We start from the raw sequence: 12,893 nt of genomic DNA on the forward strand, positions 1-12,893 counted from the left end.
ACGGAGTTTGTACGTTCTCCCCGTGACCTGCGTGGATTTTCTCCGAGATCTTCGATTGCCGTGTTTTGTGCGTGTGTGTTGCCGTGGCGGGGGCTCTCAGTGTGCGTGTGTTTGGCGTGTTTGCGTGTGTGTTGTCGTGGCCAGGCTCTCAGTGTACGTGTGTTTGGCATGTTTGCGTGTGTGTTGCCGTGGCCAGGCTCCCAGTGCTGCGTGTGTTTGGCATGTTTGCGTGTGTGTTGCCGTGGCCAGGCTCTCAGTGTGCGTGTGTTTGGCGTGTTTGCGTGTGTGTTGTCGTGGCCAGGCTCTCAGTGTACGTGTGTTTGGCATGTTTGCGTGTGTGTTGCCGTGGCCAGGCTCCCAGTGTGCGTGGTGTTTGGCATGTTTGCGTGTGTGTTGCCGTGGCCGGGCTCTCAGTGTGCGTGTGTTTGGCGTGTTTGCGTGTGTGTTGCCGTGGCCGGGCTCTCAGTGTGCGTGTGTTTGGCGTGTTTGCGTGTGTGTTGCCGTGGCCGGGCTCTCAGTGTGCGTGTGTTTGGCCGCAGATTGCTGGAACTCGGACGCTCACGGACGCCCCTCCTTCGGGGAGATCCTGGCTCAGCTGGTGGCCATCGAGCAGTCGGCCCTGTTCCAGATGCCACTGGAGTCCTTCCACTCACTGCAGGAGGACTGGAGGCTGGAGATCCAACAGATGTTTGACGAGCTGCGCACCAAGGAGAAGGTGGGTGGTGGAGGGAGGGTGGAGGGAGGGTGGGTGGGGGGAGGGTGGGTGGGGGGAGGGTGGTGGTGGGGGGAGGTGGTGGGGGGAGGAGGGTGGAGGGAGGGTGGTGGAAGGGAGGTGTGAGGGTGATGGGAGGTGGGAGGGAGGGTGGAGGGAGGTGGGAGCGTGGAGGGGGGAGGAGGGGGGGGGGAGGGGTGCTGGGACGGACAAGGATTCCGACAGAGGGTCCATCTCATTCATTCTCCAACTGAGAGAGAGAGAGGGAGAGAGCGGGTGGGTGTGAAACGCCAGCAAGCCACATCTGGAAAGCCAGTGGGGCGCGGTGGCGCAGCGGTAGAGTTGCCGCCTTACAGCGAATGCAGCGCCAGAGACCCGGGTTCGATCCTGACTACGGGCGCCGTCTGTACGGAGTTTGTACGTTCTCCCCGTGACCTGCGTGGGTTTTCTCCGAGATCTTCGGTTTCCTCCCACACTCCAAAGACGTGCAGGTTTGTAGGTTAATTAGCTGGGCAAATTGTCCCTAGTGTGTGTAGGATAGTGTTAGTGTGTGCGGGGATCGCTGGGCGGCGCGGACCCGATGGGCCGAAGGGCCTGTTTCTGCGCTGTATCTCTGAACTAAACTGAACCCAACGGGTTTCACCATTGGGAGAGCAACGAAGGCAGGCCGGGGGCTGAAATAATGTGGGAGATGGATACTGCATGAGTAGGAGAAAAACTGCAGACGCTGGTTAAAATGGAAGGTAGACACACACACAATGCTGGAGTAACTCAGCGGGTCAGGCAGCATCTCTGGAGAGAAGGAATGGGTGACGTTTCTGGGGACGGGTTCAAGGTCTGTCGGGCCACAGCCGGAGAGATGGCGCGCGCTGCCACACCGCCGCTCTGCCCCTCTAGCTGTCCTATCCACCCCCCCCCCACTCCCCCCTGCAGGAGCTGCGCAGCTGGGAGGAGGAGCTGAGCCGGGCTGCAGTGCAGCAGCGTAACCAGGAGGAGGAGCTGCGCCGGCGGGAGCAGGAGCTGGCCGAGCGGGAGATCGACATCGTGGAGCGGGAGCTGCACATCATCATGCGGCAGCTGTATCAGGAGAAGCCCCGCGTCAAGAAGCGCAAAGGCAACTTCAAGAGGAGCCGCTTGAAGCTTCGAGACGGCAACCGCATCAGCCTGCCCTCCGGTACCGACCCCCTCCCCCCCGCCCTCCTCTCTGTGTGACCCCCCTCTCCGTGTGACCCCCCCCATCCCCCTCCCTCTGTGTGACCCCCTCTCTGTGTGACCCCCTCTCCGTGTGACCCCCCTCCCCTCTCTCCGTGTGACCCCCCTCCTCTGTGTGAACCCCCTCCCCCCACCGTGTGACCCCCTGCCCCCCATTGTGTGACCCCCCCTCTCCGTGTGACCACCCCCCCCTCTCTGTGTGACCTCCCCGTTGTGTGACCCCCCTCCCCGTGTGACCCCCTCTCCGTGTGACCCCCCCACCATGTGACCCCCCCTCCCCCCCACTGTGTGACCCCACTCCCCCTCTCTCTGTGAACCCCTCTCCGTGCGACCACCCTCCCCCCACTGTGTGACCCGCATCCCCCCCCCTCTGTGTGACCCCCCTCTCCATGTGACCCCCCCTCCAGGTGCCCCACGTCCACCCCCCCCTCTCGCCACGTGTCCCCCCAGACCTCATGCACTTCCCCCCATTCCTGTCCGCCCCACCCCCAGGCCACTTGTCCCCACGGTCCCGTCTCCCACACACGTGTGCCCCCCCACCCAACCCCCCCACAAGCACCGTGCATCCCCCCTGTCCGTGCACCCCCACGGCCCCCCACCGGACACTCGTCCCCACCTCCTCCTGTCGGCGCAACCCCATATCCCCCCCCCCCCCCACATGCCCCCCCCCCATCACCCCCACACCCCCCCCGTGTGACGGCCGAGGCGTCTGTTTGTTCCCCAGGGTTTGAGCACAAGATCACGGTGCAGGCCTCCCCCACCGTGGACAAGAGGAAGGGGTGGGGACCGGACGGACTCAGCCCACCCTGCAGCCCCCTGGTCATCCCCCGACTCAGGGCCATTCGCCGTAAGTCTCCTCGCGGCCGGCACTGCGGGCGGCTCCGCGCGTCACTCCACGGTCGGCGATGGTTTGGTTCAGGGTTTAAACGTCCACAGGGGCCACGTACCTGGTGCGTAGTTATGTACGGGCTGCTGCCTCACAGCGCCAGAGACCCAGGATCGATCCCGACTACGGGCGCTGTCTGTACGGAGATTGCATGTTCCCCCCAGTGAGCTGCGTGGGTTTTCTCCGGGTGCTCCGGTTTCCTCCCACACTCCAAAGACGTGCAGGTTTGTAGGTTCGTTGGCTTCTGTATATTGTCCTTAGTGTGTAGGATAATGCTGGTCACAGCCAGAGAGTAATACAGTGTGGAAACAGGCCCTTCGGCCCAACCAGCCCACACCGGCCAACATGTCCCATCTATATGAATCCCACCTGCCTGTGTTTGGTCCATATCCCTCTAAACCTGTCCTATCATGCACCTGTCTAAATGATTCTTAGTGTACAGGCAATTGATGGTCAGCATGCACTCGATGGGCCAAAGGGCCTGCTTCCACGCTGTATCTCTAAATTCTGTAAAGTAAACTAAGATAAGGCCTAGGAATCTCCATCTCCATTCCCAGTTCTAACTCGCTGCTTGGTCTTCGGTTTGTGTTTGGAGGTCCGTAAGGCTTGGGGAAGGGCCGCCCCTGGAAACGCCTGGCCAAGTGGTGCAGAGAGCAACCTTCCCTGAATCGGGATTCCCAGCGGGGATTCTGTTCCGGGTGAGGACCAGGCCTGGGCGTCCGGGATCTCCAGGTTGCCAAACTTCCCCCTCCCATTCCCACACTTACCTTTCTGTCCTGGGCCTCCTCCATTGTCAGAGTGAGGCCCAACTAGGGTTGCCAACTTCGTCAGTCCCAAATACGGGACAAGGTGATGTCACCGCCCCGCGCCCCACGTGACCTCACCTATTAGGCCCGGGGGGGCGCTGTAGGCCCTGGCGCTAAAGGCCCCGACACTGTAGGCCCCAACGCTGTAGGCCCCGACACTGTAGGCCCCAACGCTGTAGGTCCCGACAGTTTACGTCCCAACACTCAAGGTTTCCGACATTTTACGAACAGTTTAGGTCCGGAGGCCCGGGCGCCGCCTAACGGAGGTTGCGTGGCAACCCGCCTCCTAGCCCGGGCGGCCGCCATTGGTGGAGCGGGAGCACGTAGCCGCTGGCTGGGTGAGGTCACGTGGGGTGGTGACGTCACCCTTTGTCCCGTATTTGGGAGTGAGGAAGTTGGCAACCCTTCTAATATGGGACAAGGGCGGTCCCGTACAGGACAAACCAAGTTAGCCCAAAAGACGGGATGTTCTGGCTAATACGGGACAGTTGGCAACCCTAGGCCCAACATAAATTGGAGGAACAGCATCTCATGTTTTCTTTGGGCAGCTTGCACCCCAGTGGTATGAAGATTGATTTCTCTAACTTCAAGTAATCCTGCATCCCCTCTCTCTCCCCGTCCCTAGTCGGAATACACTGGAATTTAGAAGGATGAGAGGGGATCTTATCGAAACGTATAAGATTATTAAGGGGTTGGACAAGTTAGAGGCAGGAAACATGTTCCCAATGTTGGGGGAGTCCAGAACTAGGGGCCACAGTTTAAGAATAAGGGGTAGGCCATTTAGAACGGAGATGAGGAAAAACTTTTTCAGTCAGAGAGTTGTGAATCTGTGGAATTCTCTGCCTCAGAAGGCAGTGGAGGCCAATTCTCTGAATACATTCAAGAGAGAACTAGATAGAGCTCTTAAGGATAGCGGAGTCAGGGGGTATGGGGAGAAGGCAGGAACGGGGTACTGATTGAGAATGATCAGCCATGATCACATTGAATGGCGGTGCTGGCTCGAAGGGCCGAATGGCCTCCTCCTGCACCTATTGTCTATTGTCTATAGTCGTTGCACTAGTTTCACTGTCGTCCTGTTGAGTTTCATTGCCTGCATTGCTCGTTATCGCCCAGCCCACACCCAACAATGGACCATTGTGGGCTCCACCTTTCCTTGGTCATCAATGCATTTCAGCACGCAATGCTGGAGTAACTCAGCGGGTCAGGCAGCATCTCGGGAGAGAAGGAATGGGCGACGTTTCGGATCGAGACCCTTCTTCAGTCTGCTGCCTGACCTGCTGAGTTACTCCAGCATTGTGTGAATAAATACCTTTGATTTGTACCAGCATCTGCAGTTATTTTCTTACAATACATTTTAGCACATCTTTCATTCGTTTGTTCTACATACCACTGTCTGTATCTCACGTTTCCCTTTCCTCTGACTCTCAGTCTGGAGAAGGGCCTGGACTCGAAGGGCCACCTATTCCTTTTCCCCAGAGATGCTGCCTGACCCGCTGGGTTGCCCCAACGAGATCTGGGTGTCCTAGTGCATCAGTCAATGAAAGGAAGCATGCAGGTACAGCAGGCAGTGAAGAAAGCCAATGGAATGTTGGCCTTCGTAACAAGAGGAGTTGAGTATAGGAGCAAAGAGGTCCTTCTACAGTTGTACCGGGCCCTGGTGAGACCGCACCTGGAGTACTGTGTGCAGTTTTGGTCTCCAAATTTGAGGAAGGATATTCTTGCTATGGAGGGCGTGCAGCGTAGGTTCACTAGGTTAATTCCCGGAATGGCGGGACTGTCGTATGTTGAAAGGCTGGAGCGATTGGGCTTGTATACACTGGAATTTAGAAGGATGAGGGGGGATCTTATTGAAACATATAAGATAATTAGGGGATTGGACACATTAGAGGCAGATAACATGTTCCCAATGTTGGGGGAGTCCAGAACAAGGGGCCACAGTTTGAGAATAAGGGGTAGGCCATTTAGAACGGAGATGAGGAAGAACTTTTTCAGTCAGAGGGTGGTGAAGGTGTGGAATTCTCTGCCTCAGAAGGCAGTGGAGGCCAGTTCGTTGGATGCTTTCAAGAGAGAGCTGGATAGAGCTCTTGAGGATAGCGGAGTGAGGGGGTATGGGGAGAAGGCAGGAACGGGGTACTGATTGAGTGATCAGCCATGATCGCATTGAATGGCGGTGCTGGCTCGAAGGGCTGAATGGCCTACTCCTGCACCTATTGTCTATTGTCTATTGTCTATTGTTTATTGTGTCTCATCCATGGATTATGGTGGGTCCCAGTGTGGAATCAATCCTCCAGGTGTGTCAGCGGTGCAGCAAGTCTGCCCCCTTGTGGTGGCTGCACACCGCGACCTGAATTCCAAACCGGCGGAACCTTCAACTGGACTTTCAGTGCGCCCAGGCCAACTCAAATAACTTTACAGCCATAAAACGCTGTCAACATGGACCAGTACAGCACAGGAACAGGCCCTTCGGCCCACAATAGACAATAGACAATAGGTGCAGGAGTAGGCCATTCCGCCCTTCGAGCCAGCACCGACCGCCATTCAATGTGATCATGGCTGATCATTCTCAATCAGTACCCCGTTCCTGCCTTCTCCCCATACCCCCTGACTCCGCTATCCTTAAGAGCTCCATCTAGCTCTCTCTTGAATGCATTCAGAGAATTGGCCTCCACTGCCTTCTGAGGCAGAGAATTCCACAGATTCACAACTGAAAAAGTTTTTCCTCATCTCAGTTCTAAATGGCCTACCCCTTATTCTTAAACTGTGGCCCCTTGTTCTGGACTCCCCCCAACATTAGGAACATGTTTCCTGCCTTTAACGTGTCCAACCCCTTAATAATCTTATACGTCTCGATAAGATCTCCTCTCATCCTTCTAAATTCCAGTGTATACAAGCCCAATGTCTCTGCCGAACATGATAGCAAAATAAACTAATTTGATCTGCCTGCGATTGATCCAGCTTATTCCCCTCTAATATCACAGCACCAGGAATAGTTTCTTCCCCTCTGTTATCAGACTTCTCAATGGTCCTTCCATAACTTTGGACTTTAAACTTTAGAGATGCAAAGTGGAAATAGGCCCATCGTCCCACTGAGTCCGGACCGGATAGCTATTACCCTGTCCACTAGCACTGGGAACAATGTACAATTTACAGAAGGCCAATTAACCTACAAACCTCCACGTCTTTGGAGTGTGGGAGGAGACTGGAGCATCCGGAGAAAACCCACGTGGTCACAAAGAGTACGTACAAAATTCCGTACAGACAGCACCCGTAGTCCGGATCGGATTCTCGTCTCTGGCGCTGTAAGGCAGCGATTCTACCGCTGCCGCCACGATAAGTTAGACTAGTGTCTACTTTACTTCCACCCCGTTGTGGACATTTGACTTTGTCTCTGGAACTGATGCGCTACAATGCTGAGAACTATATTCTGCACTCTGAGTTTAGTTTGGAGAATACAGCGCCGAAAGTCCGGCCCACCAAGTCCACACCGGCCAGCGATCCCCGCACATTAACACTATCCTACACACACTTTTTTCCCCCAAATACTTTATTCCAAAACAAAAACAAACATACGGATTAATAACGCGATCAAATCAAATCAAAATGGGTGGCACGGTGGCGCAGCGGTAGAGTTGCTGCCTTACAGCGAATGCAGCGCCTGAGACTCAGGTTCGATCCTGACTACGGGCGCCGTCTGTACGGAGTTTGTACGTTCTCCCCGTGACCTGCGTGGGTTTTGTCCAAGATGTTCGGTTTCCTCCCACACTCCAAAGACGTGCAGGTATGTAGGTTAATTGACTGGGTAAATGTAAAAATTGTCCCTAGTGGGTGTAGGATAGTGTTAGTGTGCGGGGATCGCTGGGCGGCACGGACCCGGTGGGCCGAAGGGCCTGTTTCCGTGCTGTATCTCTAAATCTAAATTGGCAATTTACAAACAAAACAGTTATCAAATTAATATTTTGCCAACTTTATCAATAATACATTCGACTTCCCCTGGCGACCGGCCTTAGGGACAATTTACACTTTTATCAAGCCAATTATCAGCCAATTTACCTGATCTAATTGGATCGCACTGAAACCAAAGCGTTTCACTGTACCTCGGTGCACGTGACACTAATCGATCTAAACCTGCCGAGCACTTCAACTCCCCCTCCCACTCCCAGTCTGACCTTTCTGTCATGGGCCTCCTCCAGTGCCATAGTGAGGCCCACCGCAAATTGGAGGAACAGCACCTCATATTTCGCCTGGGCAGCTTGCAGCCCAGTGGTATGAACATCGACTTCTCCAACTTTAGATAGTTCCTCTGTCCCTCTCTTCCCCTCCTCCTTCCCAGATCTCCCTCTATCTTCCTGTCTCCACCTATATCCTTCCTTTGTCCCGCCCCCCCTGACATCAGTCTGAAGAAGGGTCTCGACCCGAAACGTCACCCATTCCTTCTCTCCTGAGATGCTGCCTGACCTGCTGAGTTACTCCGGCATTTTGTGAATAAATACCTTCGATTTGTACCAGCATCTGCAGTTATTGTCTTATAAACCTACAGTGGGCTGCATTTTGTGCTCCAGGGTCCAGAGAGGTCTTGAATCCCCCATCTCTTGACTGTGGGTGTGGGAGTGACACACGGAGCCAGGCTGCCCTGCATGGCGTGGGGACTCGGTGGGTTCAGTGACTGTGTTGTCTGTCCTTGCCACTGGAGAGGATTGAAGGACGTTCTTTTAGAAAGGAGATGAGGAGAAATGTCTTTAGTCTGTGGAATCCATTGCCACAGAAGGCCGTGGAGGCCAAGTCGGATATTTTTTACGGCAGAGATAGATTCTTGATTATAGACAATAGACAATAGGTGCAGGAGGAGGCCATTCGGCCCTTCGAGCCAGCACCGCCATTCAATGTGATCATGGCTGATCATTCTCAATCAGTACCCCGTTCCTGCCTTCTCCCCATACCCCCTGACTCCGCTATCCTTAAGAGCTCTATCTAGCTCTCTCTTGAATGCATTCAGAGAATTGGCCTCCACTGCCTTCTGAGGCAGAGAATTCCACAGATTCACAACTCTCTGACTGAAAAGAGTTTTTCCTCATCTCAGTTCTAAATGGCCGACCCCTCATTCTTAGTGCGGGTGTCAGGGCTTATGGGGGAGGAGGCAGGAGAATGGGGTTAGGAGGGAGAGATAGATCAGCCATGATTGAGTGGCAGAGATTTGATGGGCCGAGTGGCCTAATTCTGTTCCTATTCCTTGTGACCAGTGACTCCAGGTGAAGGCAGCCAGACCTGGGGCCGGAATGTCGTGTACCAGCGCGAGGAGTTCGAGGGCCACAGGAAGAAGGGGCGAACCTGGGGCCCCAGCTCGACACAGCCCAAGGAGCGGCTGGGCGGAGAGGACAGGTGAGTGAGTACCTGCACCTTCTCAGGCAACTGAACAGCCCTATCACGCTCGACACAAGATGCTGGAGTAACTCAGCGGGACAGGCAGCATCTCTGGAGAGAAGGAATGGGTGACGTTTCGGGTCGAGACCCTTCTTCGGACCCGAAACGTCACCCATTCCTTCTCTCCAGAGACTCGTCCTTGATTATGCCGAAGAGGGGTCTCGACCCGAACCCTTTTCCTTCTCCCCGGAGATGCTGCCCGTCCCGCTGAGTTACTCCAGCTTTTTGTGTCTACCTTTGGTTTAAACCAGCATCTGCAGTTCCTTCCTACACACAGGCCTGTTTCTGTGTTGTGGCTCTAAACCAAACTGATATCAGTAAGAAAGACGTGTGTAAGCAAGTTAGCCAGACCTGGGTATACCCCTGGCCTGATCTGAGACAGTTCCAATGTGCCATCTTGGAGCATAAAACACTGCAGCACAGGCACTTTGGCCCACAATGATCACAAGTACACAGGTTATAGGAGTAGAATTAGGCCATTCGGCCCATCGAGTCCACTCCGCCATTCAATCATGGTTGATCTCTGCCTCCAAATCCCATTTTTCCTGCCTTCTCCCCATAACCCTTGACACCCGTTCTCATCAAGAATTTGTCTATCCCTGCCTTAAAAATATCCACTGACTTGGCCTCCACAGCCCTCTGTGGCAATGAGTTCCACAGATTCACCACCCTCTGGCTAAAGAAGTTCCTCCTCACCTCCTTTCTAAGGGCGGCACGGTAGCGCAGCGGTAGAGTTGCTGCTTTACAGCGAATGCAGCGCCGGAGACTCAGGTTCGATCCTGACTACGGGTGCTGCACTGTAAGGAGTTTGTACGTTCTCCCCGTGACCTGCGTGGGTTTACTCCGAGATCTTCGGTTTCCTCCCACACTCCAAAGACGTACAGGTATGTAGGTTAATTGGCTGGGTAAATGTAAAAATTGTCCCTAGTGGGTGTAGGATAGTGTTAATGTACGGGGATCGCTGGGCGGCACGGACTTGGAGGGCCGAAAAGGCCTGTTTCCGACTGTATGTATATGATATGATAAAAGAGCGCCCATTCCCATTCTGAGGCTGTGCCCTCTGATCCTAGACTCTCCCACCAGTGGAAACATCCTCTCCACATCCACTCTATCTGTGACTTTCATTATTCTGTACGTTTCAATGAGGTCCCCCCCCCCCCCCCCTCAACCTTCTCAACTCCAGCGAGTACAGGCCCAGTGCCGACAAAGCTCATCATATGTTAACCCACTCATTCCCGGGATCGTTCTTGCGAACGATGTCCACTGGACCAGATGCCAAGGTAAAGCAACTTACTGTGTCATCCATATCACTCCACTCCCTGCAGATCCATGCGCCTATTAAACGTTTCTTAAATGCCACTGTTATAGCTTCCTCCACCACCACCATCGTTGGCAGTCCGCTCCAGGCACCCACCACCCTCTGTGTAAAAAAGAAACTTTGCCCCACTCACTGTAAAGATATTTGATTTTTCCATGTGTAAGAAGCAACTTCAGACGCTGGTTTAAACCACAGATTGACACAAAATGCTGGAGTAACTCAGCGGGACAGGCAGCATCTCTGGAGAGAAGGAATGGGTGGCGTTTCGGGGCGAAGACTGTCTGAAGAAGGGTCTCGCCCCGAAACGTCACCCATTCCTTCTCTCCAGAGATGCTGCCTGTCCCGCTGAGTTACTCCAGCATTTTGTTTCTATCTTTGATTGTTCCATTCTGGGACTAGCTCAGGTGGGGGGCATGTTGGTCGGAACGGTCTAGTCGGAACGGTCTAGTCGGGCCGAAGGGCCTGTTTCTGTGCTGCACGACACTGATATATGGGGTGAATATATGGATGTACTCGCTGGAATTTAGAAGACTGAGGGGGGATCTTATTGAAACATATAAAATTCTTAAGGGGCTGGAAAGGCTAGATGCGGGAAGATTGTTCCCAATGTTGGGGAAGTCCAGAACCAGGGGTCACAGCTTAAGGATAAGGAGGAAGTCTTTTAGGACCGAGATGAGAAAACATTTCTTCACACAGAGAGTGGTGAGTCTGTGGAATTCTCTGCCACAGAAGGTAGTTGAGGCCAGTTCATTGGCTATATTTAAGAGGGAGTTAGATGTGGCCCTTGTGGCTAAAGGGATCAGGGGGTATGGGGAGAAGGCAGGTACAGGATACTGAGTTGGATGATCAGCCATGATCATATTGAATGGCGGTGCAGGCTCAAAGTGCCGAATGGCCTACTCCTGCACCTATTTTCTATGTTTCTATGTGAAGCTGCCCCTGCTCTATCCTGTCTGGGCGTGAGGGAGGGGGGGGGTGGGAGAAGAGTGAAGGGTTATAACGGTGGCCGCGGTACCTGGCGAGGCATTGTTGACTCACTGCTGCTACACCACGCTGTGTGTTCCTGCTCTGTGACGCCCACAGGTTGAAGTGCCTGGGAGACGGCAGCCGGTTCTGGTCGTCCAGCGCGCCCAGCCTGGGGAAGAGCCCACGGCACCTGCCCATCACCACGGGCTTTGCCAGCCTCACCCAGATGGGTAAGTCACAGGAGAAAATAACTGCAGACGCTGGTTTAAACCGAGGGCTGGTGTAACTCAGAGGGTCGGTCAGCATCTCGGGAGAGAAGGAACGGGTGACGTTTCGGGTCGAGACCCTTCTTCAGACTGAAGTCAGGGGAGGGGGAGGGTCAGTGTGGGGTGTTCGCCTGACGGAGGTTGCATAGCAACCCGCCTCCCGGCCCGGGTGTGGTACCACATGACCGCTGGCTGGGTGAGGTCACGTGGGGCGCGGGGCGGTGACGTCACCCTGTCCCGTATTTTGGAGCGAGGAAGTTGGCAACCGTACCGACAACGTCACAAAGCATCCCGCACCTTTGTTCTCCCCCCCCCCCTCCATCTTTACATTTCACTCGTCCTCTTCTCCCCTTATCCCACATCCTTTTAGCTCATTTTCACCTCCAGCGTTTGTCACTTACACGGGCCGCTGACGGCCGGGACAGTGCAGGCTAGCGGAGTGTGTTCGCCTAACGGGGGTTGCGTAGCAACCTGCCTCCCGGCTCGCGGGCCCAATACAGGACAAGGGCGGTCCCATAAGGGACAAACCAACTTAGCCCAAAATAAGGGGTGTCCCGGCTAATCGATTTACAAGGATGTTGCCAGGACTCCAGGGCCTGAGGCCGAGGTTGAGCAGCCTTGGGTCTCTATTCCCTGGAGCGCAGGAGGATGAGGGGAGATCTTATAGAGGTGTACAAAATCATGAGAGGAATAGATCGGGTAGATGCACAGAGTCTCTTGCCCAGAGTAGGGGAATCGAGGACCAGAGGAAACAGGTTGATGGTGAAGGGGAAAAGATTTAATGGGAATCTGAGGGGTAACTTTTTCACACAAAGGGTGGTGGGTGTACGGAACAAGCTGCCAGAGGAGGTAGTTGAGGCAGGGACTATCCCAACGTTTAAGAAACAGTTAGACAGGTACATGGATGGGACGGGTTTGGAGGGATATGGACCAAACGCAGGCAGGTGGGACTGGTGTAGCTGGGGCATGTTGGCCGGTGTGGGCAGGTGGGACTAGTGTAGCTGGGGCATGTTGGCCGGTGTGGGCAGGTGGGACTAGTGTAGCTGGGGCATGTTGGGCGGTGTGGGCAGGTGGGACTAGTGTAGCTGGGACATGTTGGGCGGTGTGGGCAGGTGGGACTAGTGTAGCTGGGGCATGTTGGGCGGTGTGGGCAGGTGGGACTAGTGTAGCTGGGGCATGTTGGGCGGTGTGGGCAGGTGGGACTAGTGTAGCTGGGGCATGTTGGGCGGTGTGGGCAGGTGGGACTAGTGTAGCTGGGGCATGTTGGGCGGTGTGGGCAGGTGGGACTAGTGTAGCTGGGGCATGTTGG

The 12,893-nt window shown here is 54.8% G+C and overlaps 1 protein-coding gene across 1 annotated transcript in view; it reads left to right on the forward strand.

Moving 5' to 3' along the window:
* LOC144611720 (mitogen-activated protein kinase kinase kinase 10-like) overlaps window positions 1-12,893 on the forward strand; it is a 36,792-nt gene that overhangs the window by 20,984 nt on the left and 2,915 nt on the right. Inside the window, exons 3-7 of the mRNA XM_078430952.1 lie at window positions 540-715; window positions 1,646-1,886; window positions 2,649-2,771; window positions 8,854-8,992; window positions 11,436-11,548. Coding sequence (XP_078287078.1) covers window positions 540-715; window positions 1,646-1,886; window positions 2,649-2,771; window positions 8,854-8,992; window positions 11,436-11,548 — 792 coding nt within the window. The remainder of the gene's footprint in view (window positions 1-539; window positions 716-1,645; window positions 1,887-2,648; window positions 2,772-8,853; window positions 8,993-11,435; window positions 11,549-12,893) is intronic.

Source organism: Rhinoraja longicauda, chromosome 41 (assembly GCF_053455715.1).
Source record: "Rhinoraja longicauda isolate Sanriku21f chromosome 41, sRhiLon1.1, whole genome shotgun sequence".
Classification (NCBI taxonomy): domain Eukaryota; kingdom Metazoa; phylum Chordata; class Chondrichthyes; order Rajiformes; family Arhynchobatidae; genus Rhinoraja; species Rhinoraja longicauda.